This window comes from Neofelis nebulosa, chromosome 10 (assembly GCF_028018385.1).
Source record: "Neofelis nebulosa isolate mNeoNeb1 chromosome 10, mNeoNeb1.pri, whole genome shotgun sequence".
Classification (NCBI taxonomy): Eukaryota; Metazoa; Chordata; class Mammalia; order Carnivora; family Felidae; genus Neofelis; species Neofelis nebulosa.
This window is the reverse complement of record NC_080791.1, coordinates 60,149,720-60,174,539: the sequence shown is the minus strand read 5'-3', so window position 1 is coordinate 60,174,539 and position 24,820 is coordinate 60,149,720. Positions and strand designations below refer to the sequence as shown.

The 24,820-nt window shown below is 43.2% G+C and overlaps 1 protein-coding gene across 5 annotated transcripts in view; it reads right to left on the bottom strand.

Moving 5' to 3' along the window:
• The window catches only part of STIM1 (stromal interaction molecule 1), a 188,249-nt gene that overhangs the window by 61,118 nt on the left and 102,311 nt on the right, over positions 1–24,820 (bottom strand). For all 5 annotated transcript variants that reach the window (XM_058687951.1, XM_058687954.1, XM_058687952.1 and 2 more), the window contains exon 2: positions 23,699–23,829. In XM_058687951.1, coding sequence (XP_058543934.1) covers positions 23,699–23,829 — 131 coding nt within the window. The remainder of the gene's footprint in view (positions 1–23,698; positions 23,830–24,820) is intronic.

Genomic DNA, 24,820 nt, shown 5'->3' with positions numbered 1-24,820 from the left:
TGTGAAGTTTTCCAGACCTCACCCAAGCAAGTTAATTGCCCTACTCTCTTTGTTCTCTTAGTTCTCAGGGTATATATCTATGGCAGTACTTATCCCATTACACTATAATTACTATTTAATTACCCTCCTCCTTGCTATCCCTAAGCAACTCAAATATAGAAACTATGTTTTATTTGTCATTTATCTCTAACCAATGTCTTACACATTCTCTGGAACACCTAAACAAATAATTAATTTAGCTTCATAAGCCCACCTCCAAGCATGGGGCCTGGCACACAGCAGGGTATGTGGCTATTAAATAACTGAATGAGGAGCATCTGGCTGGCTCAGTCAGAGGAGCATGCGACTCTTGGTCTCGGGATTGTGAGTTTGAGCCCGATACTGGGTGTAGAGATTACTTAAAAATAAAATCTTGGGGCACCTAGGTGGCTTAGTTGGTTAAGCGGCAGACTTCAGCTCAGGTCATGATCTCAGTTCATGGGTTCGAACCCCACATCAGGCTCTGTGCTCACAGCTCAGAGCCTGCAGCCTGCTTCAGATCCTGTGTCTCCTTCTCTCTCTGCCCCTCCCCAACTCATGCTCTGTCTTCTTTCTCTCTCAAAAGTAAATATTTATAAATAACATAACATAACATAACATAACATAACATAACATAACATAACATCTTTAGGGGCACCTGAGTGGCTCAGTCGATCAAGTGTCCGAATCTTGGTTTTGGCTCAGGTCATGATCTCATGGTTTGTGGGTTCAAGCCCTATGCTGGGCTCCACAGCTAGCAGTGTGGATCTTGCTTGCGCTTCTGTCTCTCATTCTCTCTCTGCCCTCCCCCACTTGCACTGTCTCCATCTCTCTCAAAATAAATAAACTTTAAAAAATAAAATAAAAACTTAAAAAAATAATAAGTGAATAAATGTCTCTCACCCTACAACACCCAGCAGGGTGCTTAGCTTACCATAACTAGTCAATGTGTCTTTTGTCCCCTACACAAAAGAAAGAAAAAGGTCCCCCAATTGTCAGCCAATCTAAAATACAGATATTCAGCTAGGGGCCAGGGGGTTACTTACATTGGCTTGGATTCAGTGTAGGACGATGGTTCAGAGCTTTATTCTAGAGCCAGGCTGCCTGGGTTTTGAATCCCAGTTCTATCACTTTGAGTGTATCATGCACATCATTTGTAAAATAGGGGCAACAGTAGTACAGAACTTCATAATACCCTCATGTTGAGGGTATTACAAATGAATTAATTCACATATCAAACTCAGAACAGTGCCTGGCACAAAATATGCTCTTCTATGTGTGAATGAAGCTCTCTCTTAAATATGAATATATTTAACATATTGTAAAAGGAATATAAAGATACTAAGAATGTGCAACCCCGGAGCCCACTATTACAGTGATGCTGATCTCTCACATGTAATGGACATCCCAGAAGGAGGTAAAAGATATTTCCTAAGTGCTTGCTATATAAAGGCCATGTGCCAAGAGATCAGCAATAGAGATAATTGAGACGCAGCACTTGTAATCGACTGACCTTGAAGGTCTTTTCTGTCCTATTCTATGATTCTTATTTTGAAAGCATTAACTCCAATTAAAATTAAAATTAAAATTTCACAACGATATGCAAGACCCACCTGCCTTCTTTGCCACATCAACTGCCACTTCCTGCCATCTCCAGTGATAACAAATTACTCAAAATTCTCTGAAAGTTACCAGGCTCTTCACCAGTCTAACGTCTTTGCATATGCTATTTCCTTACCTAAACACTCTCTTTCTTCTCCCAGTTGTTCCAGTCATCTGTCCAGACCCAAATTACATGTCAGCAACTTTACGTGTGGATATAACTAACAGGCCTGCCTCTTCTGTGACTCCATCACAGCATTCACTCATCCCACTGTAGTATTCTCATCTGTTGACATATTCTTACTTACATCTACCACGAGAGGAACTTCTTTCAAGGCAGCAACGATGCTTTTCCTTTTACTCCTATATATCCAGCACCCAGCACCCAGCACCCAACACATATGCAGGTACAGAGAATCCCTCTGAGTTTGAGTCCTTGTCATGGAATCATCATCCTTGATGTCCTCAGACCATGACACTGGGCACATGACAGAGATCAAATCCTAAAGGTAGCATCTCAAGTTGTAGCCTTCTAGGTACCTGGCCAGAATGGCAAAGACTGGGAGACTTTTGGGACCAAAGTATACAAGCTAGCCAAGAACTACTCGCTGGGGAATCTTTGTCTTATGAAAGGAGGACAGAAATAGGTCACTAATTTAAAAATACTTCCCCAGAGAAAAGGATCATCTTCTTAATTGAGGTCAATACTGCCATATTTTCAGAGAATGAATACACAGCCCCAGACAGAATACATTATGGGTATGCATGTTTTTGAAAATTGATGAATTAGAGGGGACTTCTGGCTTGACAGTATGAGAAGCTCCATGGACCCACTATCCAGTGAAACAGTGAAAATTATTTTTTTAAAGCACTGTTTAAAGTCTCTGGGAATAGTCCTAAGAGCATACAGCAAATGAAGAAACATTTGCTCAAGAACATCTACTAAAACTCAGTAAGAACTGTGAGAGTCTATAGTACCTGAGTTAACACCTGCTCCCTCTCTCCCTCCCCACTTCCAAATTGGTAAAACAGGAACTCCACTCCAGACTAGAGCAGCCAAGAACAGGGTTCTCTGTTCCCCAGGCTCCTAACTGGAAGGCTATCTGCCTGACAGAAGGCATATCAGCATATTTCATCCTGCCTCCAGTTACCTGTTGTTAAGGCTATGTTCTAGGTGAGTACAACTAAGAAGTGGGCCCCCCTTCTTCCACCCAGGCCCACTCATGAAGCAGGGACTTCACCTTGGATGCAGAGTCACTGAGGATGCTGGGGCTCTGGCTTATAAGATAGCAATTATCCTCTGGGAGAGGCAAGCCAAGCCAGCCTGAAGCTACTGCCACACCTCCGCTGAGTGCTCAGCTCCTAAAGTCGATGTATCACTCAAAGAGAAGCACATCATTATCTCCACCTCCAGCTCTAGAATCATGGCTCAGAGATTTTGCCTGGGTGGGAAGCAGGCTTACACAGAGTTTCAAACCTCTTCCCAAAGGAAATTATTTTGTTTGCAACAGAATGTGAAGGAGTTCAAGACCAAGAGCATTCTCAAACACAGTGAAAGCTGTGGTAAAAAGGCATTTGAGAGGAGATTGGTGGATGATTAGAGATAGAAGCTAACTGTAGGCTGGAGAATTTGCTGGTGGGAACTGGGGAGAGGGCTAGGAAGAGCCCTCCTGGGGTAAGAACAAATCTCAAACACTTATCTCAGGAACTATCCTTTCAGAGGAGTCCCAATATGATTGGATCAGAGCAAATTTATGCCCAGAGCATTGCTGAAAACAACAGAGTAATCAGATGACAACTAATGGAACTTAACACCTGAATGTGGCCAGAAAAAGACAGAGTCAATGAGAGCCCTACCCAAACCACTGTCATCCAAAGGTGACCATGGCCATATCTAAAGCTCTGAGGAGCAACATGAGAGGCTTCACACAGTATAGGGGAGTAGGGAGTGAGGGTGGTAATGGACCACTAAAATGATCTTGCCAGCCACCAAATAACAAGCAAATAATGACAAGGCCCAGAGGGGGTTGGACCAATACCCAGAGTCGCTACAATATATCACAGAAACATCCAGTTTCCAACAAAAATATATGAGACATACAAAGTAATAGGCAAGTATGACACCAGAAAAAAACACAAGCAAAGAAAACTATGAGAGCAACCAAATTTCAGATTTAGCAGAAAAAGTCTTCAAAGAAGCCATTATAAACATGTTCAAATACTAAAGGAATGTGTGATGACAATGTTACACCAAATAAAGAATATCAATAAATATAAACTACAAAAGAGAACCAAATGGATGTTGTGAAGTTGAAAAGTACAATAACTAAAATGAAAATTTCAGGAGAGGGGGCTCAGCAAGAGATCTGAACCAGCAAAAGACAGAATTGGCAAATTTGAAGAGAGATTGAAAGAGATTATATAATCCAAAAAACAAAGAGAAAAAAGAATGAAGAAAAACAAACCATCTCAGAGAAACGTGGTACACCATTAAACTCATATGCATAATGGGGAAATCAAAAGGAGACAATAAGGAGAAAGGAGCAGAAAAAAAAGTAGTCAAAGAAATTATGGCTGGATAATTTTTGGCCCAGGCAACTGAAACAATGGAGTTGCCTTCAACTGAAATGAGGAAGGCTGCGGGTAGAGTAGGTTTTAGATGAGGTGATACTTAGAATCCAGTTTGGGGCATGTTAAGCTTCAGATGCCTTTAAAATTCTTAGAAGAAAATACAAGGAAAAATATGATGTTGGATCTGACAATGGATTCTTAGGACATCAAAAGCCTGAGCATTGACAAATATAAACAAATAAACTGGACATAATCAAAATGAAAAATATCTGTGCTTCAGAGATCATCACCAAGAAAGTGAAAGGTAGGGGCGCCTGGGTGGCTCAGCTGGTTGAGCATGCTCAGGTCATCATCTCGTGGTCGGTGAGTTCGAGCCCCACGTCCAGCTCTGTGCGGACAGCTCAGAGCCTGGAGCCCGCTTCAGATTCTGTGTCTCCCTCTCTCTCTGCCCCTCCCCCACTCATTCTCTCTCTCTCTCTCTCTCCCTCTCTCTCTCTCTCTCAAAAAATAAACAAACATTAACATTTTTTTAAAAAAAAAAGTGAAAGGTCAACCTCTAGACTGGGAGAAAATATTGCAAATGATGTCTCTGATAAGAGACTTGTATATATCTAGGATATAAGAACTTTAACAACTCAATAGTAAAAAGACAAACAGCCCAATTAAAAAAGTGGCCAAAGGACAGGAATAAAACATTTCTCCAAAGAAGATATACAAATGGTCAATAACCACTTGAAAAGATATTTAACATCATTAGTCATGCAAACTAAAACCGTAATAAATATTATTTCACATCCACAAGGATGGCTGTAATTAAAAAATTGCCAATAACAAGTGCCGGTAAGGATATGGGGAAATCAAAATGCTCACACATTGTTGGCATGAATGTAAAATGGTTCAGCCACCTTGGAAAACAGTCTGGCAGTTCCTCAGACAGGTAAACACAAAGTTACCATATGACCCAGGAATTACACTCCTAATACCCAAGAGAGATAAAAACCTATGCCCACAAACACTTGTGCATATTGATAGCAGCATTTTTCATAACAACCAAAAGGTAAAAGCATAATAAATGTCCATCATCTGATGAGGGAAAAAGCAAAATGTAGTGTGCCTATACAATAGAATATTATTCAGCCATAAAAAGGAATAGAGTTCTGACATGTACTACAACATGGATGAACCTTGAAAACCTTACACTAGGTGAATGAAATAAGCCAGTCACAAAGGACCACATATTATGTGATTCCATTTGTAGGAAATGTCCAGTATAGGAAAATATATAAATACATAAAGTTGATTAGTAGTTGCTTAGGGCTGTGAGGAATAGGAAGATAGGGGAACAATAGCCAAAGTATATGAAGGTTTCTCTTTGAGGTGATGAAAAGTTTCTAAAATTGACTGTGGCAATGGCTGCACATATCTATGAATATACTCATAACCACTGAATTGTATGCTTTAAATGGGTAAATTATATGGTATATGCATTATATGTTAATAAATCTGTTTTTAAAAACTTGATGGGTTAAACCAGAGACCAGGCAATTTTTTTTCTGTAAAGAACCAGGCAGTAAATATTTTAGACTTCATAGACCATACGATCTCTGTTACAACTGCTCAACTCTGTTCTTGAGTGAAAATAGTCATAGACAATATGTAAATGAGTAAGAGTAGCTCTGAACCAATAAAACTTTATATTTATGGACACTGAAATTTGAATTTATGTAAATTTCACATGTCACAAAACTCTTCTTTGGATTTCCCCCCAACTATTTAAAAATGTAAAAGCTATTGTTAGTTTATAGACTGTACAAAAAACAGGAAAGGGGTCATAGTTTGCTGATCCCTGGACTAGCACCTACTCCCTCTATCACAGCTTCAGGTATTAAGGAACTCTCTCTCCCTTACAATTCCCATAAAGAAGAATCAACTTTGATTCCTCTCTCAGTCTCTTCTCCATACTGCTATCCCTAGGCATGGCTTTCCAAGATTCTCAGACATGCATCCAGCCAAGCACTTAATAGCAGGAAAACCTCCTGGACTCCATTTCCAAAATAGAACACCTGACAAAAGAGTTGAGGGTTCACCATGTGTCCCTTTTAAATCCCACTTACCTTTAGGCAGTGAGAGGATAGGGGGAAAGGCTTGGGAACAGAGAATATAAAGAAGTAAAATGGGGGCACCTGGCTGGCTCAGTCAGTCGAGCATGCAACTTGATCTTGGGGTTAAGAGTTCAAGCCCCAGACTGGGTGTAGAGCTAACTTAAAAAAAAAAAAAAAAAAGAGCAAGACAAACTCATGTTCCTCTTTAACAACATTCTGGCTCCTAATCAACTGTAAAAGGGAGAATTTAGGCTTATGTGTCAAACAACAATACCAAAACAAAAACAAAAACAAAACTGTCCTTAAGAACAAAATCATTTAGGGCATCACAGTACCACAAGAGAAGGCAGAGGGAGTAGTGAAGACATTAGGGGTTCTAGAAACCTTTATTAAGAGGCATTTATTCATGGGGCGCCTGGGTGGCTCAGTAGGTTAAACATCTGACTCTTGATTTTGGCTCAGGTCATGATCTCCCGGTTCGTGAGTTCAAACCCCACATTCGGATCCGTGCTGACAGTGCACAGCCTACTTGGGATTCTCTCCCTCTCCTTCTCTCTCTGCCCCTCCCTTGCTTGCACTGCGCTCTCACTCTCAAAGTAAATAAACTTAAAAAAAAAAAAAGGAGGCATTTATTCATTCATTTGCCCAACCAGCCATTTACTGGGCATGACTCTGTGACATTCCTTGTGCTGGGATCCAAGGACACAGAGATTAATCAGACCTGTGGAAAGCACCAAGGTAAGACAGATACAGAGAGGAGAGTCAGTCCTTGAAAGCAAGAACCACTGTTGTATGTGGAGGAAGGGGCTATGGCTCAATCCCCAACATAGAGCCCAGAAACTCTCTCTCCAATCCTCCCAAACCTACACTGCCTTAGATCCCACAGAGTTTTCCACCCTGCACTAATCAGCGAGATTGCTCACCACCCAGAGACATCACAAGGCTTGTGAAGTGAAATAGGAAAAAATCTCACAGATACAGACTATAATCCCATCTCTACTACTTATTCACAATGTCACCATAACCCTATAAAATGCAGACAACCTCAAAGTGGCAATGTGGAGAAAATGAGATCATGTAAGGCACAGTCCCCCACAGCGCCTATACATAGGAGGTGCTTCATAAATGTTTGACTATTTTGAACCCAGATCCCTTGGCAGGAGGGCTCATTCCAGCACCCGGCCTCTGAGTCCCAGAGACTTCTAATCTTAGCTCCTCCTCTTCCCCAAGACGCCAGGTGGCGAGATGAAAGAGGACCCAGTCAGTGCCACACTGCGCCACACTGCCTTGTTCACACCTACCTGACCTACACCTGGGAGAGCCTGGCGTTGCCGGGCATGGAAGGGAAAGAGAAGAAGCTGGATAACAACACCACTAGTGACATTTTCATGCAGCACCATGGTTTACAAAGGATTCTTAACATTCATTATCTTATTGGAGCCACATACCAGCCATTGAAGATGCCCCTTTCTTATAAAGAAACTTTTCTCTAAACACCTCCCTACTTGATGTCTCCCAAACTTGTCATATATTTTGCCTCCTGCCTTTACTCATAAGTTCCTCTTTTCGGCTTCTCCTTCTTTTCATCAGTAAGCCCTGTTCATCTTTAAAAATCAAGGTCAAGGGGTACCTGGGTGGCCCAGTAGGTGAAGTGTCTAACTCTCAGTTTCAACTCAGGTCATGATCTTGCAGTTTCATGAGTTTGAGCCCCGCATCGGGCTCAGGCTCTGCACTGGCAGCACAAAGCCTGTTTGTGCCTACCCCCTCCCCACCCCGCCCCGCTCCTTCCCCACTTGTGCTGTCTCTGTCTCTCTCAAAATAAATAAATAAACTTTTAAATAAATAAATAAATAAATAAATAAATAAATAAATAAAACAAGTTCTAGTTTCACCTGCTCTGCAAAGCCCACCCCAGACATCCTGTCAATTAGAATGAGCCCCATCTCTGTTTACAATCCTTGTAGTTCATCATCTTTGGGATAAAATCCAAGTTCCTCAGTATGTTAAGAATCTGGCTAATGCCTGCCATTTCCACTTCAACTCATCTCCAGCCTCTCCCTCCCTGTCCCACTGTGACATTCTATGCTTGAATTAAAGAAACCTGTGACTTCACAGATCCAAGGACATCACTCACGTTCCTTCACTTGCTATACCTTTCTCCCCTTTGCCCCAGGTTAACTCCTATTCATCTGCCAAAATTAAACTCAGCCATTACCTCTTCTGGGTTGTATTTCCTGGAATCCTAGGATGAATTAAATTCCCTTTTCTTAAAATTCCAGAGCATGCAGTACCAATCCCTCATCACAACACCTATTAGGACACGTATGTTCTTCTGCCTCACTAGTTATATGAGCTCTTTGCAGGTAGAAAGTCTTTGCATCTCCAGCGTCCAGGAGACAGCAGACACAAAATATGCTTGGAGAAGGAAGAGAGAAAAAGAGAAAGAAGGGGCAGTAGGGGAGGACATGAGAACAAATAATGGGGGGTCATGAGTCCTCAGGTGGATCAGACATCGCACTGAAAACCCGTTGTTTCTACTGCCACAGAAGACACTGGATGTGGTACACATGCACGGACATGCACGGAGAGACCTGCATAAACAAACACAAACACCGGTTAGGTCTGATGGCCTTGCAAGCCAGCCACTGACTCCTCCTTGGACAGGAAGATTCAGAAGCTTGATACCTGCAGCAGGGCTGTCCTCTCTCTGCTGGCTTGACCATTTCTGGCTGCTAGATGACCCACCCCTGCACTCTGCCTACCACTTTATAGAGTCCAGATCCAGCCTAGATTAACAGCGTCTTTGGGTTCCCGATTGTACTTCTAACTCTGTTTTTATCTCCAGGTCCCGCATACTGTGCTGTTGCCTAACCATTTGTTCCTAACCTTCTCTTTGATCCTTGACCTGGCTTATGGGCTTTCTCTCAAGTCCTATTTCCTCAGCTTGGTTTCCTCCCTCCCTCTGCCTTTTTTTTTTTTTTTTTTTTTTTTAGTTTATTTATTTTGAGAGGTCAGGGAGGGGCAGAGACAGAGAGATGGAGAGAGAGAGTCCCAAGCAGGTTCCTACCTGTCAGCGCACAGCCCAACAAGGGGCTCAATCTCAGGAAGTGTGAGATTATGACCTGAGCTGAAATTGAGAGTCAGACACTTAACCAATGGAGCCACCCAGGCACCCCTCCCCTCCCTCCACTTCTTGTCATACACACAGACACGTCTAAATACAAAAAGACACACACAAATACAAAAAGGCATAAAATGATGTACACACACATACAAAGAAACAAACACAAAGGCACATAAAGACACATACACATATATAGACACACACACAGAGGAGTTTTACAAATCTACCTAATCTCTGTCATCAACAGGATTGCAATCCAGAACAGACAAAGCCGACTCACCAACAAAGAATGGGGAAGGAAAACAACAGTCTGCATAGTGAGAACGAATTCCCCTGTCAAAGCAAACCGTCTGGGTTTTCCTGGAAACATGAGTGGTACCATCTGGGGGAGCTGCTGCTTCATCCTGTATCTGGCTAAGGCACTGGGACAGATTGCAAACTAGGCCTACTCCTTCTGATGTGTAGCTCAGCTTGTCTAGCAACTGGTACCCTTCCCTGAGTGCTGGCTGACAATGTATCTTCTGCTACACCAGCACGTTAGTTGACCTCACCCTTATTTCTCCTGCAAACTGCAGCCTTCCCCCCCCCTCCCCCCCCCCCCCCCCCGCAGCCCCTGTGCACACCACCATTACAGTCCTGAAAACGTGCTATTGTTGTTGCCAGTTTACATGTCTGCCTCTCTCACCAGCCTGAGGGCTTATCAATAGCAAAGAGTATCTTATTTTCATCTCTACTTTACAGATGAGGAAAGTGAGGCTCCAAATTACTCACAGATCTACATTGCAAAGTTTGGATTTGAATTCAGGTCAGACGCCAAAGCTTATGCTTAGACTTTTAAGAAGTCAATGTCCACATACTTTATTCTAAAAAACTCACAAGAGTTTGGACTGAATGCATGAGCAAGGCCACAAAATTTGAACTCAGTGGGGGTTGGTAGGTGAATGCTACAGCCGCCCTACAATTAAGTATTTACAAGGAAAAATGGGGGACAGGTCATTCCCTTAGCCTAAGGACCAGGTTTCACCTGAAGAATGATGTCATTCACAGTATCACTCATCTCTGTTCTGTCCAAAAGGCCTGAGCAGACTTCAAACTGTGCTTTACCTACATTAAGGGCAGGAGGTCAGAATGTTCTGCAGGGAAAGAGATAAGATGGTGATTGCACCAGGAGACCAGCAGGAAGCTGGAAGGCAAAAAACCAGAGAGATTCCTCCAAACTGTAACAATCCTTCAGGTCAAAGAAGAATTACTGCAGCAACAGAAATGTATACACAGAAACCTATGCTGAGGTTATCTGAAAAATTGTTTGCAATTATTTCTTTTCTGCCCTACTTGCTGCATATAGTAAACAAAAAAACAAAAAAACAAACAAACAAAAAAAAAAAAGCAAAAGCTCCAGGCTGTCAAACTTATTCAAAGAGGAAGCCAGGAAATCTATGTTCAGGATTGGGTCCAGAGACCAAGAGGAGAGGTCTGCTTCCCATGGGCCAGCATGGCAGCAGCAGTGGGAGTCAGAGGAAGGCCTGGAGCACAAGGTGAATCCAGGAAAAATAATACCAGGGCTACTTAGCCAAGTGCCTCTGACATGTCCCCTCCTGAAGCTCCATATAGCAAGTGCCAAGAATCTGATTCAGGTTCCTGGTATGTGGGTGAGAAGGAATTACCACCTGGGCTCTCCCCATAGCTTTCTTGCCATCTTAGCTTTCCCATAAGTGACAGCTACAAAAAAGAAAAAGGGAAGACAGGAAGGAGGTGGGAAGGGAGGAGGAGGGAGAAGGGAGGATGGGAGGGAGGGAAGCGGGGAGGCGGGGAGAGAAAAAGAGGAAGGATTCTCCCAAAGAGAATGTCCCAGGGCTCTTCAGTCTGGTATCCTCAAAAGCCATCCATACCTACCCAGAAATAAGCAAACTAGCTATCAGTTAGCTAACCATGGATCTCTGCTTCCAGAAACCATGGCACTTCAGACTTAGAAGCACCTCTGCATATCTGTCAAAGTTAGGAGTGGGGGACACCGAGACAGAAATCAACACTGTTTTCAAAGTGTTTATTCTATAGAGTCCTAGGGGTTCCTATGGGTTGGGCTATATAGCAAGGCAAGTGGGAGGTGACCGTAACACCAACAAATGTTGTAGTGACAATTTTATTTTTTTAACATCTTTATTTAGATATAATTTGCATACCAATTTAGTGGGCAACTCAAGAGTTTTTAGCATATTCAGAGGTGTGCAACCTCACCACAAGTTTAGAACATTTTCATCAGGGGCGCCTGGGTGGTTCAGTCAGTTGAGCCTCCAACTTCGGCTCAGGTCATGATCTCACGGTTCATGAGTTCGAGCCCCATGTCAGGCTTTGTGCTGACAGCTCAGAGCCTGGAGCCTGCTTCGGATTCTGTGTCTCCCTCTCTCTCTCTGACCCTCCCCAATTCATGCTCTGTCTGTCTCTGTCTCAAAAATAAATAAACATTAAAAAAAATTTTTTTTTTAAAAGAACATTTTCATCAGCCTGATGCAGATCTGAGTTGCAATAACCCCCAAAACAGGTAACTATGTGCTAATTTCAGTCTCAGTTTCCTTATTGGTTATATGGAAAGATTAGTACCTGCCCCACAGGTTTCTTGTAAAGATTCCATGAGGGAGTATATGTAAAGCAGCCACCTCAGGCCAGGTGGGCAGAAGCAGTAGCAGGAGGAGAAGACACAGTGGTGCTACCACTGTGAACGAAACCACAGGCTGGGCACTTTCTACACATGATTTCATTTCATCTTGGCTATAATCCTTCAAGGCAGAGACTACTGCCCCCATGTGACCATGAGAAAATGAAAGCTCACAGAGATTTAAGAAACTTTCCAAGGTCACACAACTCACAGTTGATGAAAGTACACCTAAAACCCTCATCTTTCTTGCTCCAAAGCCCGTGTGTACTTTTGCTCAGTCACATAGCCTTTCAGCATTCTGTGTCTTTTTTTTTCTTGTGTTCATCTCTGCCCTCTTTGTACATGTTTTTCTCTAAGTCTCCCCTATTATCTTATTTATTTTTTTATGTTTGTTTATTTTTGAGAGAGGCAAAGACAGAGTGTGAGCAGGAGAGGGGCAGAGAGAGAGCGGGAGGCACAGATCTGAAACAGGCTCCAGGCTGAGCTGCCAGCACAGAGCCTGATGTGGGGCTCGAACCCACGAACCATGAGATCATGACCTGAGCCAAAGTCGAACGCTTAACCGACTGAGCCACCCAGGTGCCCCTAAGTCTTCCCTATTATTTTTTTTTTAATTTTTTTTTTCAACGTTTTTTATTTATTTTTGGGACAGAGAGAGACAGAGCATGAACGGGGGAGGGGCAGAGAGAGAGGGAGACACAGAATCGGAAACAGGCTCCAGGCTCCGAGCCATCAGCCCGGAGCCTGACGCGGGGCTCGAACTCACGGACCGCGAGATCGTGACCTGGCTGAAGTCGGACGCTTAACCGACTGCGCCACCCAGGCGCCCCAAGTCTTCCCTATTATTTTAACTACAGTGATTTCACCTCCGCCCAGATTCTGTATGTGATTCACAGCTTAGGGTAGAAAGATAAGGAAGGGGTCACAGAGGTCAGACACACACATCATACACTAAGCAATATCATATCTGTATCCTAGACCCTAGCTCTCCTAGAAACATCCCACCACTGAGCCAGCCACCATCCTGGCCAGGAACTCACAAATCCAAAGCACCCTGCCCCACTACCACTGGCCAGCCAACCCTGGACTCTAGCTCTGCCCTAAGGAAATAATTTAAGGGGCACTCAGTGATAAGACAGGATCACTGCTTTCAAATTCCAATTTAAAAAAAAAACTTAACTCATCTCCTTTGTGTGTAAGGCCCTGTACCAAGCACTGTGTGAGACACAGTGATAAATAAATAAGACCTGGTTCCTGCCCCTGAAGGCAATCACAATCTAGTCAGACAGACAACTAATTACAATACAGAGCAGAGCGATATGCCAAATGAGAGATTCATGCCAATTACTTCCCACATAAAGAAACAATAAGATTTCTAGGAGAAAACATTTAATCTAGGCCAGCAGTTCTCAACCAGGGCACTTCTGTCCCCCAGGGCAATCGGCAATAGAGATAATTTTGGTCGTCACAACTTCTGGGGTAAGGAGTGATGGTGGAGGTTTGCTACAACATCTAGTGTATAAAGGTTAGGGATGCTGCAAAACATCCCACAGTGTACAAGATAGCTCCCTACAACCAAGAATCATCTAGCCCAAAATGCCACTAATGCTGAGGTTGAGACACCCTGATCTAGGCTTTGGTGGATGAGTGGAATTTTTACAGGCAATAGGAGAGGCAGAGAGATGCTGAGATGAAAATGTATCTAAAGCAAAGGCACAGTGATAGGATAGAGAGAACATATTGGAAGTGGTTTCAGGATAAAGTAGGGGAATGCAGTGTAACGTGAACTAGTTAGGAGAGCTAAAGGCAGATTGTGGGAGCACCGACAGGCAGGTTTAGATAGTGAAGACTAATTTAGTAAGTAAAGGCAGGCCACTCTTATAGTTAAATGGCCTCTAAAAGACAATTAATAACACCTAGCTCATAGAGTGGTTGAGCATTAAATGACACTGTACGAGCCATCAGCTGGAACATGGCTTGACAGGTGGTAAGGATGGTCCTCTTCCATTGCATTCCCTTTACAAGGGAGAAGTAATGATCAGAGTTGTGCTTCAGTAATTCCAGTAAGAGTGCAAAAAAGACAAACTTATAGGTAAGATAATACAATCAAAATCATTAGGGCACAAAGCAAGACATTCTAATTACGTGCTAAATTGAGTTGATACAGAATATGTGCTATGGGAATTGGTACGGGGATGAGAGAAATCGGTGGGGGTGGGAAAGCCAGGGAAAGTTCACACACGAAAAGTGAGTCTGGAGCATTCCAGAGGACACCTAAGACAGATACGGACAGGGCCAAGGGTTGAAGGGAGGGATATAAGAAGTTAACTCCACAAAAATTCTCAATAAGATACTAGCAAATCGAATTCAACAGCATATAAAAAGAATTATTCACCATGATCAAGTGGGATTCATTCCTGGGATGCAGGGCTGGTTCAACATTCGCAAATCGATCAACGTGATACATCACATTAACAAAAAAAAAGAGAAGAACCATATGACCCTGTCAATCGATGCAGAAAAGGCCTTTGACAAAATCCAGCACCCTTTCTTAATAAAAACCCTTGAGAAAGTCGGGATAGAAGGAACATACTTAAAGATCATAAAAGCCATTTATGAAAAGCCCACAGCTAACATCATCCTCAACGGGGGAAAAACTGAGAGCTTTTTCCCTGAGATCAGGAACACGACAGGGATGCCCACTATCACCGCTGTTGTTTAATATAGTGCTGGAAGTTCTAGCATCAGCAATCAGACAACAAAAGGAAATCAAAGGCATCCAAATTGGCAAAGATGAAGTCAAGCTTTCGCTTTTTGCAGATGACATGATATTATACATGGAAAATCCGACAGACTCCACCAAAAGTCTGCTAGAACTGATACATGAATTCAGCAAAGTTGCAGGATACAAAATCAATGTACAGAAATCAGTTGCATTCTTATACACTAACAATGAAGCAACAGAAAGACAAATAAAGAAACTGATCCCATTCACAATTGCACCAAGAAGCATAAAATACCTAGGAATAAATCTAACCAAAGATGTAAAAGATCTGTATGCTGAAAACTATAGAAAGCTTATGCAGGTAATTGAAGAAGATATAAAGAAATGGAAAGACATTCCCTGCTCATGGATTGGAAGAATAAATATTGTCAAAATGTCAATACTACCCAAAGCTATCTACACATTCAATGCAATCCCAATCAAAATTGCACCAGCATTCTTCTTGAAACTAGAACAAGCAATCCTAAAATTCATATGGAACCACAAAAGGCCCCGAATAGCCAAAGTAATTTTGAAGAAGAAGACCAAAGCAGGAGGCATCACAATCCCAGACTTTAGCCTCTACTACAAAGCTGTCATCATCAAGACAGCATGGTATTGGCATAAAAACAGACACATAGACCAATGGAATCGAATAGAAACCCCAGAACTAGACCCACAAACGTATGGCCAACTCATTTTTGACAAAGCAGGAAAGAACATCCAATGGAAAAAAGACAGTCTCTTTAACAAATGGTGCTGGGAGAACTGGACAGCAACATGCAGAAGGTTGAAACTAGACCACTTTCTCACACCATTCACAAAAATAAACTCAAAATGGATAAAGGACCTGAATGTGAGACAGGAAACCATCAAAACCTTAGAGGAGAAAGCAGGAAAAGACCTCTCTGACCTCAGCCGTAGCAATCTCTTACTCGGCACATCCCCAAAGGCAAGGGAATTAAAAGCAAAAGTGAATTACTGGGACCTTATGAAGATAAAAAGCTTCTGCACAGCAAAGGAAACAACCAACAAAACTAAAAGGCAACCAACGGAATGGGAAAAGATATTTGCAAATGTCACATCGGACAAAGGGCTAGTATCCAAAATCTATAAAGAGCTCATCAAACTCCACACCCGAAAAACAAATAACCCAGTGAAGAAATGGGCAGAAAACATGAATAGACACTTCTCTAAAGAAGACATCCGGATGGCCAACAGGCACATGAAAAGATGTTCAACGTCGCTCCTCATCAGGGAAATACAAATCAAAACCACACTCAGATACCACCTCACGCCAGTCAGAGTGGCCAAAATGAAGAAATCAGGAGACTATAGATGCTGGAGAGGATGTGGAGAGACGGGAACCCTCTTGCACTGTTGGTGGGAATGCAAATTGGTGCAGCCGCTCTGGAAAGCAGTGTGGAGGTTCCTCAGAAAATTAAAAATAGGGGCGCCTGGGTGGCGCAGTCGGTTAAGCGTCCGACTTCAGCCAGGTCACGATCTCGCGGTCCGTGAGTTCGAGCCCCGCGTCAGGCTCTGGGCCGATGGCTCGGAGCCTGGAGCCTGTTTCCGATTCTGTGTCTCCCTCTCTCTCTGCCCCTCCCCCGTTCATGCTCTGTCTCTCTCTGTCCCAAAAATAAATAAAAAACGTTGAAAAAAAAAAAAAAATTAAAAAAAAAAAAAAAGAAAATTAAAAATAGACCTACCCTATGACCCAGCAATAGCACTGCTAGGAATTTATCCAAGGGATACAGGAGTACTGATGCATAGGGGCACTTGTACCCCAATGTTTATAGCAGCACTCTCAACAATAGCCAAATTATGGAAAGAGCTTAAATGTCCATCAACTGATGAATGGATAAAGAAATTGTGGTTTATATACACAATGGAATACTACGTGGCAATGAGAAAAAATGAAATATGGCCTTTTGTAGCAACGTGGATGGAACTGGAGAGTGTGATGCTAAGTGAAATAAGCCATACAGAGAAAGACAGATACCATATGGTTTCACTCTTATGTGGATCCTGAGAAACGTAACAGAAACCCATGGGGGAGGGGAAGGGAAAAAAAAAAAAAAAAAAAGAGGTTAGAGTGGGAGAGAGCCAAAGCATAAGAGACTGTTAAAAACTGAGAACAAACTGAGGGTTGATGGGGGGTGGGAGGGAGGGCAGGGTGGGTGATGGGTATTGAGGAGGACACCTTTTGGGATGAGCACTGGGTGTTGTATGGAAACCAATTTGACAGTAAATTTCATATATTAAAAAAAAAAAAAAAAGAAGTTAACTCCAGCTAGGGAGAACTAGCTGAGCAGAGAAAGGGGCCTGCAATAAGCATGGAACAGCTATGAGACAGTGAGGACCAGGGTCAGACCAGAGAGGTAGGAGGTAGGTGCAGAGAGTCTTAAGAAAGACCAAGGCCAGACTTGAAGGGATGGAGTGCTAGACACAGATAGTCAGAAGGAATAAGAAAAGAAAATCATGCAGGACACATGAAACCAAAACGTAACTTAGGAAGACCGCTGGCAGCATGAACAACACGGGCTGGTAAAGGGACGCTAGAGGCAAGAGAGCACTTGGAGGCGTCTACAGCTATCTGGATGTAAGGAAATGAGGCCCAAAGGCAGAGGAGGGAAAACAATTATTATTAACCATGCTGATAACTTCTGGGCATAACTCAGTTACTCACCCTCATCCAAATTAGCCCAGCCTGGCCACAGCACTGCTTATATGCAAGAAGCACAGAGGGCTTCTCCCTCCCTCCTTACATACCACCTCCCACCAAGTCCAATTCCTGCTGGCCTCTGGGGTTTGCAAGTGGAGGCGCTCCTCTCAAAGTTGAGTTCCCCCAGCCCTGATTCCACTTGGTGCGAGGTTCCATCCTTCCCGACTCACAGAGCCTCCCACAACCAAGCATGCCTCTTGGTGGGGCAGTGAAAAAGGTGGAAAGCAAGTCAACTCCTACCCTGCTAAAGTCAAACAGATCTGGTGACAGTACTATAATACGGCTTTGTTGTTCGAAACTCCTCTAGCCTTCCACATGGGTGGGGGGAAATGAGAAGTTCTCACATAAACCTTTTTTAAAGCACACAGGCATACAGACAGGAGACTAGGGGGAGCGGCTAGAGGAGTTGCAGCCCCTAGAAAAGCTAGGCCCTGCTCTGTCATGCCCCACCCCCTTCATAGCAGTTACTCAGGCGCACATAGAACTGCCTCCTGTGGTGCTCTGGTCCTAGTCAAGTCAGCCAAGCTGCTGGGGGTGGCTCCCAGAGCTGAACACTGTGGTGCCGGTGCCGTGGGATGAGAGAGCTGATCTGGAAGTCTTGCCATATAGGCCAGCCCTCGCTACTGTACCACCACCCCGAGGGAGGAAAAACCATGAAATCCTGCGTCAGCCCTTTGCGTGCATTAAATTCTTACAACAACCCTGCAAAGATCTCCTCAATCAGCTGAGTAAACTGAGGCTTGGAGAGGTGAAGTTACTTGCCTTTTTGTCACATAGTAAGTGGCAAAGCCAAGTTCTGAATACAGTCCTGTCTGCATTAAAATGTATGTGCTTTCTGATGAAAACAATAACAATAATAATAATAGCAAAAACTAACCATTACTGAGCCTCTTCCATATGCCAGGCATGGTACTGAGTGCTCTGTATGCATTATTTCATTTAATCTTAGCAACTCATGAGATGCCTACTCTTATCACTCCACTTCCAATGAAGAAACCGAGGCTCAAGGAGATGAAGTAACTGCTTCAAGTTTCCATGGCTGCTGAAGGCAGAGCCAGGTTTAAACCTAGGTCTGTGTGGCTCCAGAGCACCACTTCTCAACCCTGTGCTATGCTGCTACACCACACTGCACAGACACTAACAAAAGCATAAGTTGATTTTGCAGCTTCCTGGGCTCATACTGCTACCTAACCATCCACTCCCCCCCCCCCAAAATGTGTGATCACACCCTTGCTCAAACCTCCCTTCTCAGCCAGACACTATGCTGCTACCCAGATAACAGCCAGTCATTCCACCCAATGATTAAATGAAGCACATATTCTGTACAGGGCTCTGCTGGGCATTGGGGAAACAAAGGCAAAATAACCAAATAAGGCCAGTCCCTGCCCTGAAAAGTCTCACAGTCTGGTGAGAGAAACACATCAGTTAAACAAACATTAAAATACAACTGTCAGATACAGGTAACTTTCTGGGAAATACAGAAGAAACAGAAAGGGGAAAAGCTCAGCATTCAAGCTCAGCATTCACTGAGCTTGAATTGTGTGTCTGGTACTATGCTGGCGACTTTTTTCTTAACTAACATATGATGAAATTAACTTTGGAGGGGGAGGGTCAGGGGTATATAGTCATATGAGTTTTGAAACATATTTAGATTCTTCTAACTGTCCCACAACCCAGACACAGGAAAATTCTATTACCCCCCAAAATTCTGTCATTCTGCCCCTTGATAATGAAACCCTCCCCACATTCCTAACCCCTAGTAACCACTGGCCTAACTCCCATCCCTACTTTCTCAGAATGTCATGTAGATGGAATCATACAGCATGTTAACTTTTTGAGTCTGCTTTCTTTCCCTCAATATAAGGCCTTTGAGATCCATCTATGTTGTGTACATCAATAGTTCATTCCTTTTAATTGCTGAGCAGTTTTCCATAGTTTGTTTATCCATTCACACATTGAAGGACATTTGCTTTGTGTCCAGTTTTTGGCGCTTATGAATAAAGCTGCTATGAACATTTGTGTACAAGTCTTAGTGTGAATATAAATTTTCATTTATCTATAGGGATAAATACCGAGAAGCAGAATTGCTGGAGCATGTAGTGAATTGTGTTTAACTTTCTAAGAAACTCTATAAGCAAAAGTTCTAGTGGCTCTACCTCCTCACCTGGCACTTGGTGTTGTCCATTTTTTTTAATTTCAGACATTCTGATGGATGTGTGGTGCTATCATGCTGTGGTCTTAATTTGTATTTCCCTAATGGCTAGTGATATTGAGCATCTTTCCATGTGTTTGTCATCCATATATCTTCTTTGATGAAGTGTCTGTTCAAATTTTTTCCCATTTTGTGTTGACTTGTTTGGTTTCTGTAGAGTTTGGGAGTTATTTGTGCTGGAAACTTTACCAGCACTTTTCTCCCTGAATTCTGACAATAGCCTGCAAGGGTAGGAATCATTAACCACCATTTTACCTGAGAAAATTAAAGGGGAAGTCACTAAACTACTATAATCACAGTTCTTCCTAATTTCAGAATTTTACTTCTCATTTAATTGCCTGTGACATACAGACCACTAGAATGCAAGCTCTATAAAAGCTAAAATCGTATCCATTTTGTTTGTTACAGAATCCATAGTCCTACAACAGGTATTCAACAAAAACTTGTTTAATGGCTGGATAAATGCCCTTGATTTTCCTTGTAGGGATCCAGTTGAAGGGACAATGGTTTTTTTTGTTTGTTTGTTTGTTTGTTTTAATATAACTTATTATCAAATTGGCTAACACACAGTGTGTAAAGTGCTCTTGGTTTTTGGGGTAGATTACTGTGGTTTATCGCTTACATACAACACCCAGTGCTCATGAAGGGACAGCAGGTTTGGACAGCCTCTGTCTGTCCACCTCAGACTGTCAGAACAACCTGACAGGACCATCCCACTGTAGCAAATCCATTGCCCACAGGCAGTGTCCCCACCAGAAGTCTCAGTAGAACACAGGTCATGAATTTCCATGCTGTTGGCCTGGTAGAACTCCCTCCCAGCCTTGCCAAGAAGGGCACCGTCACCAATAATGCCACCTTGCTCATCTGAAGGGCCCACAATCCACAGCTACACTAACTAGGACAGAAGAAAACAAAGACAGTACTGGAGCAGCCAAACTGGCTGCCCCACATGCCAATGATTACATATTTCCTATAAAATGCCTGCTGAGTCTCAGTTTACCATACGTCTAATTTCATAGCTCACAGAGAAGTAAACAGAAATTAGAAATGGGGATGAATCAAAGAAGAGACAGGGAAATTATAAGAAGAAATCACAACAATGCATATAGGAATCTAAGCCCTGGGGTAGTTATAGAAGAGGCCTGATGACATGTTCTGAATGATCCAAAGAAAGTTAACACTCTGTTCACAATAATCTATAAAAAGAAAGACTTATTTCAAAAATGGCTAAAATTTTACAAGATCCAGAACTGAGGTTATATAGTTCAGTCACCTGGAAAGCTTGCTGATATGAGGCTGAACAAATGAAGCCTGAAGATATCCCTTCAGACTTCCTCTAAAATCCTTGGGGAATCAGTGGTGCTTTCGAATGGTCATAAAAAGCTCAGGTCCATCATAGCCAGCACAACCAGGGTCACATCTCTGCTCAGTACCCGTGAGCCAATATTCTAAGCTCTGAGCGGTCCACCCAACATGCTAGTTAGAACCTGAACTCCAAGGTTGTCTCATATACGTTTAGACTGACTTAAGCACACATACTTTGCCACCATTACCTTCTCTTTCAAAGACAGTAGCTTGTGACTGATGGTGAAAACCCAGACTGGCAGGCCCCTCTCACCACCAGAGGCCTGAGCCTGCCGGGAGAGAAGTTGAAGCCAAGGCAAGGCAGAAGCTACACTGAAAAAGAACAGCTCACCACTGGCACAGAGAAGAGCAGGGTGACAGCTTTTGTGTTATTTTAGAACAGTTTGTGCTGATGAGCTTTTTGTTGTGGTAACATTCCTCTAAAAAGAACATTTTCTTCCTCCCCTCATTGACAAAGCAATTCAGCAGAAAGTGAAAAGAGAAGGAGGAGCAGGTGACAAGGATATCCAGGAATTTGTGGATCTTAGATCATATCACCTTCTTAATTGGTGTGCCACCTATCCCCCAGTCCTGTGGCCAGGCCCCCTGAGAGAGGGAAACCTCTAGTCTTCATTTGCGTCCAGGAACATGGTCCTTTTCCCATCGTGGACAAATAAAATCTGGATCCTTTGAGGGCCAGTGTCACTTCAAGATGCGAACAAAACTTTCATCACGCCTGTTGTCCTTGCTCAAGAACCTACAATTGCCAGGTTCAATAAGTACTCATCTCTCAGCCTAGTCGCCTGGGCCCCACTTTCCTTTCCAGGTTTTTGTCCTTCAGTCCTCCACCATAGTCACTCCATCCAACCAAACTCACCCACCCTGCTCTAGTCAGAGCTCCCCCCTCCCCACATCTGTGTTCACACTGGCTCCCTACTTACCACTCAGGCAGCCCCACCCCTTCCACTCCACCCAAATGTCTGCTTCTGCTCCAGGAAGTCTATTTTTCTCCTCTTATAAATTACTTAGACATTACCCAGTTCAACCTAATGCGAGGATCCCCTCTGCTAACCAATCGATAGAGCGCTGTATTCTACTTGCCCATCTTCCGTGACAGGCAGTTTACTACGTACCTACCAAGGAAGCCTCTCCTAAGACAAGATGGCACTATTAGACGATTCTTCATTCTAGAAAAATATGGCCATATTTTACTTTTCCCACATTGGTCCCGGTCCTGCCTTTAGTTTAAGAGAAACAATATAGCAGTACTTAATAGCACAAGCTTTGAAATCTGATCTGTGCTTATATCCAATGTTTCCTTGAACAAAATGCTTCACCTTTCCAAGGCTCCAGTCCTTGACAATAATACCAACTTCAAAAGGCTGTTATGAAAGGTAAAAGAGTAACTACCTTAACACCATGAGCTTAACACCATGCCTGGCATAGAATAAGAATCCAATGAAGGAGAGCTGGTGCTGCAGTTTTCATCGCCATCACCGTCGTTATTTAAAAATCTAATTCCTCCACTTCTAATGTATGTGAGATACAAATTATATTACCCGGATCTGTTCTTTTCCAGGCTCAAGTTTCTTCACTAGACTGTAAATGATAGGAGGACAGATGTCTGTGTCCTATTTACTGCCACATCCCCATATCTACAACAGTGCCTGGCACATACATAATAAATACCTATAAATACTAAGTTCTACTGAATGCTCTCCATTTCATAGTGTCCATACCCTTCAGCATTCAGGTCACCCTTTTCTGTAGAGGCTTGCACTGTTCCAAATACCTTTGACAATGTGAGATCCAACACTGAACTCAAAACTAGGCTTACCTCTTCCTCATGACATACACCATATCACTATTAAAGATTTGGCATAACTTGGCAGCTTCACCAAACTGCTGGCCCACGTTGAGCTTGAAATCAACTAAAACCTTTCAATCTTTCCACACATGATGACTTTGCACTCTGGGCTCTGTGTAATTGGAACTGTAGTAATGCCAAAAGGTGAAACAATAACAGAGCTTTTTCCATCTAGAGTTTCCTCTCGCTCCTATTATCTGGACCACTCAACCAGCTCCCAGCAACCGCAACCTGGAATTCAGAATAATCTTTCTAGGAACATGTGTTTCTTCCTCCTGAACAGACTATAAACTCCCAAAGGGCAAGATAATGACTGTTTTGATGTCTCTCCTACATGCCAACACAGGGCTGAGTACATAGCAAGTACAGACTGATGCCCTCCATCTGCAGCAGGATTACAATATGGGTTCAGGGGAACTATAGAGACCGACCTCGGGACTCTCTCTCCCTCTCAAACAGCACAGCTCAGTCAGTGTTGTACTTCTAGCCAGTAGGCAGATGGGAGCCAGTCCAGGCATACAGACAGCAGGCCTGCCCTCGGACAGGTGGCTCCTACAGGGCTGTTCTGCTGAGAATCACTCCCTTTGACAGGAAGGAGCTCCTAGAGAACAAGCCAATACCAAGAACATCTCTCCAAAGGGAAGAGTGTCTAGGCAGCCTTCAGGGACTGTCCAAACAGGTAGAGAAGGGAGCCACGGCAGGGGGAGAGAGCTCACCTCATCGCTTTCTTCCACATCCACGTCACCATTGGCATCGTCGTCCATCAGCTTGTGGATGCTGCGGACTGCATCAAAGCTGAGCTTCTCATCCTCACTGTGGCACAGGGGCTTGTCAATCCGGCAAAACTCTGTACAGGAAAAGCAAGAGACAACATTACTGTGGGCACTGCTGGCCTCTGCTACCCACCTGTCTCAGTGTCCTTAGCCTCTAGCACCTCAAGCCTCGTGTAGCCACTTAAATAGCTATTTGTACAGTGAGAAAAGTGTTTCATCCAGTCTTCAACTCTCTCCCCCCAGGATGTGCTGAGTTCCCCCATTTAGGGACAATGTCCTATTATCCTGATGACTCCCTGGCAGGAAAGTCAAGCATAATGCTGGGAATACCCTGGGATCTAGACAAAGAACGTGAATAGGTAACTCACAAGAAAAAATATAAATGAGAGAAAATATAAATAGCCAATGAACACAGAAAAAAAACTTTTGCCTTACCAGTAAGCAAAGAAATACATATTCAAGTGAAATACCATTTTTAATCAGTCAATAAATAAATGCACGTGAATACAATCTTTCCAGAAACAGGAAGACAGCCCATTCATTGCAATGCCAAGATAATATGTAGTTTTCCTTTTGGTTCACTTTGTCACTGCTGGTAATAATAACATAATGCCAGTCACAAACTAACTGGAGAAACCCTTCACATGCTATGCCCGTCCACTGACAGCTACGGTCAGCAAATAGCTCTCAGACATCTAAGGTCCTGGGCACACTGGGTGCAACAGCGTGGCAGGTCTGCAGTACAGCTTCCCCCACCCACCGACACAGTCGTTAATGTGACACAAAAACCAGCACGAGAGCCGAGGCCACCTACTCCTCTCTTAGAACCCTGGAAAACACCGTGCACACACACAGCAGGCAGACCTGGCATCTAGTCTTAGCTCTACCAAGTGAGGTCACGTCCCTTCTCCAGGCCTCAAGTTCACTATCTGAAAGAGATATTTTAAGTAAAGTTTCTAGTATGTCTTCCAATTCTTAGCTTCTAAAATTCCTCTTTCCCTTTGACCCTGATCTTGATTCCTTCTCTCCAGCAAAAACTCCTCAGATTACTCCCAAGGAAGAAGT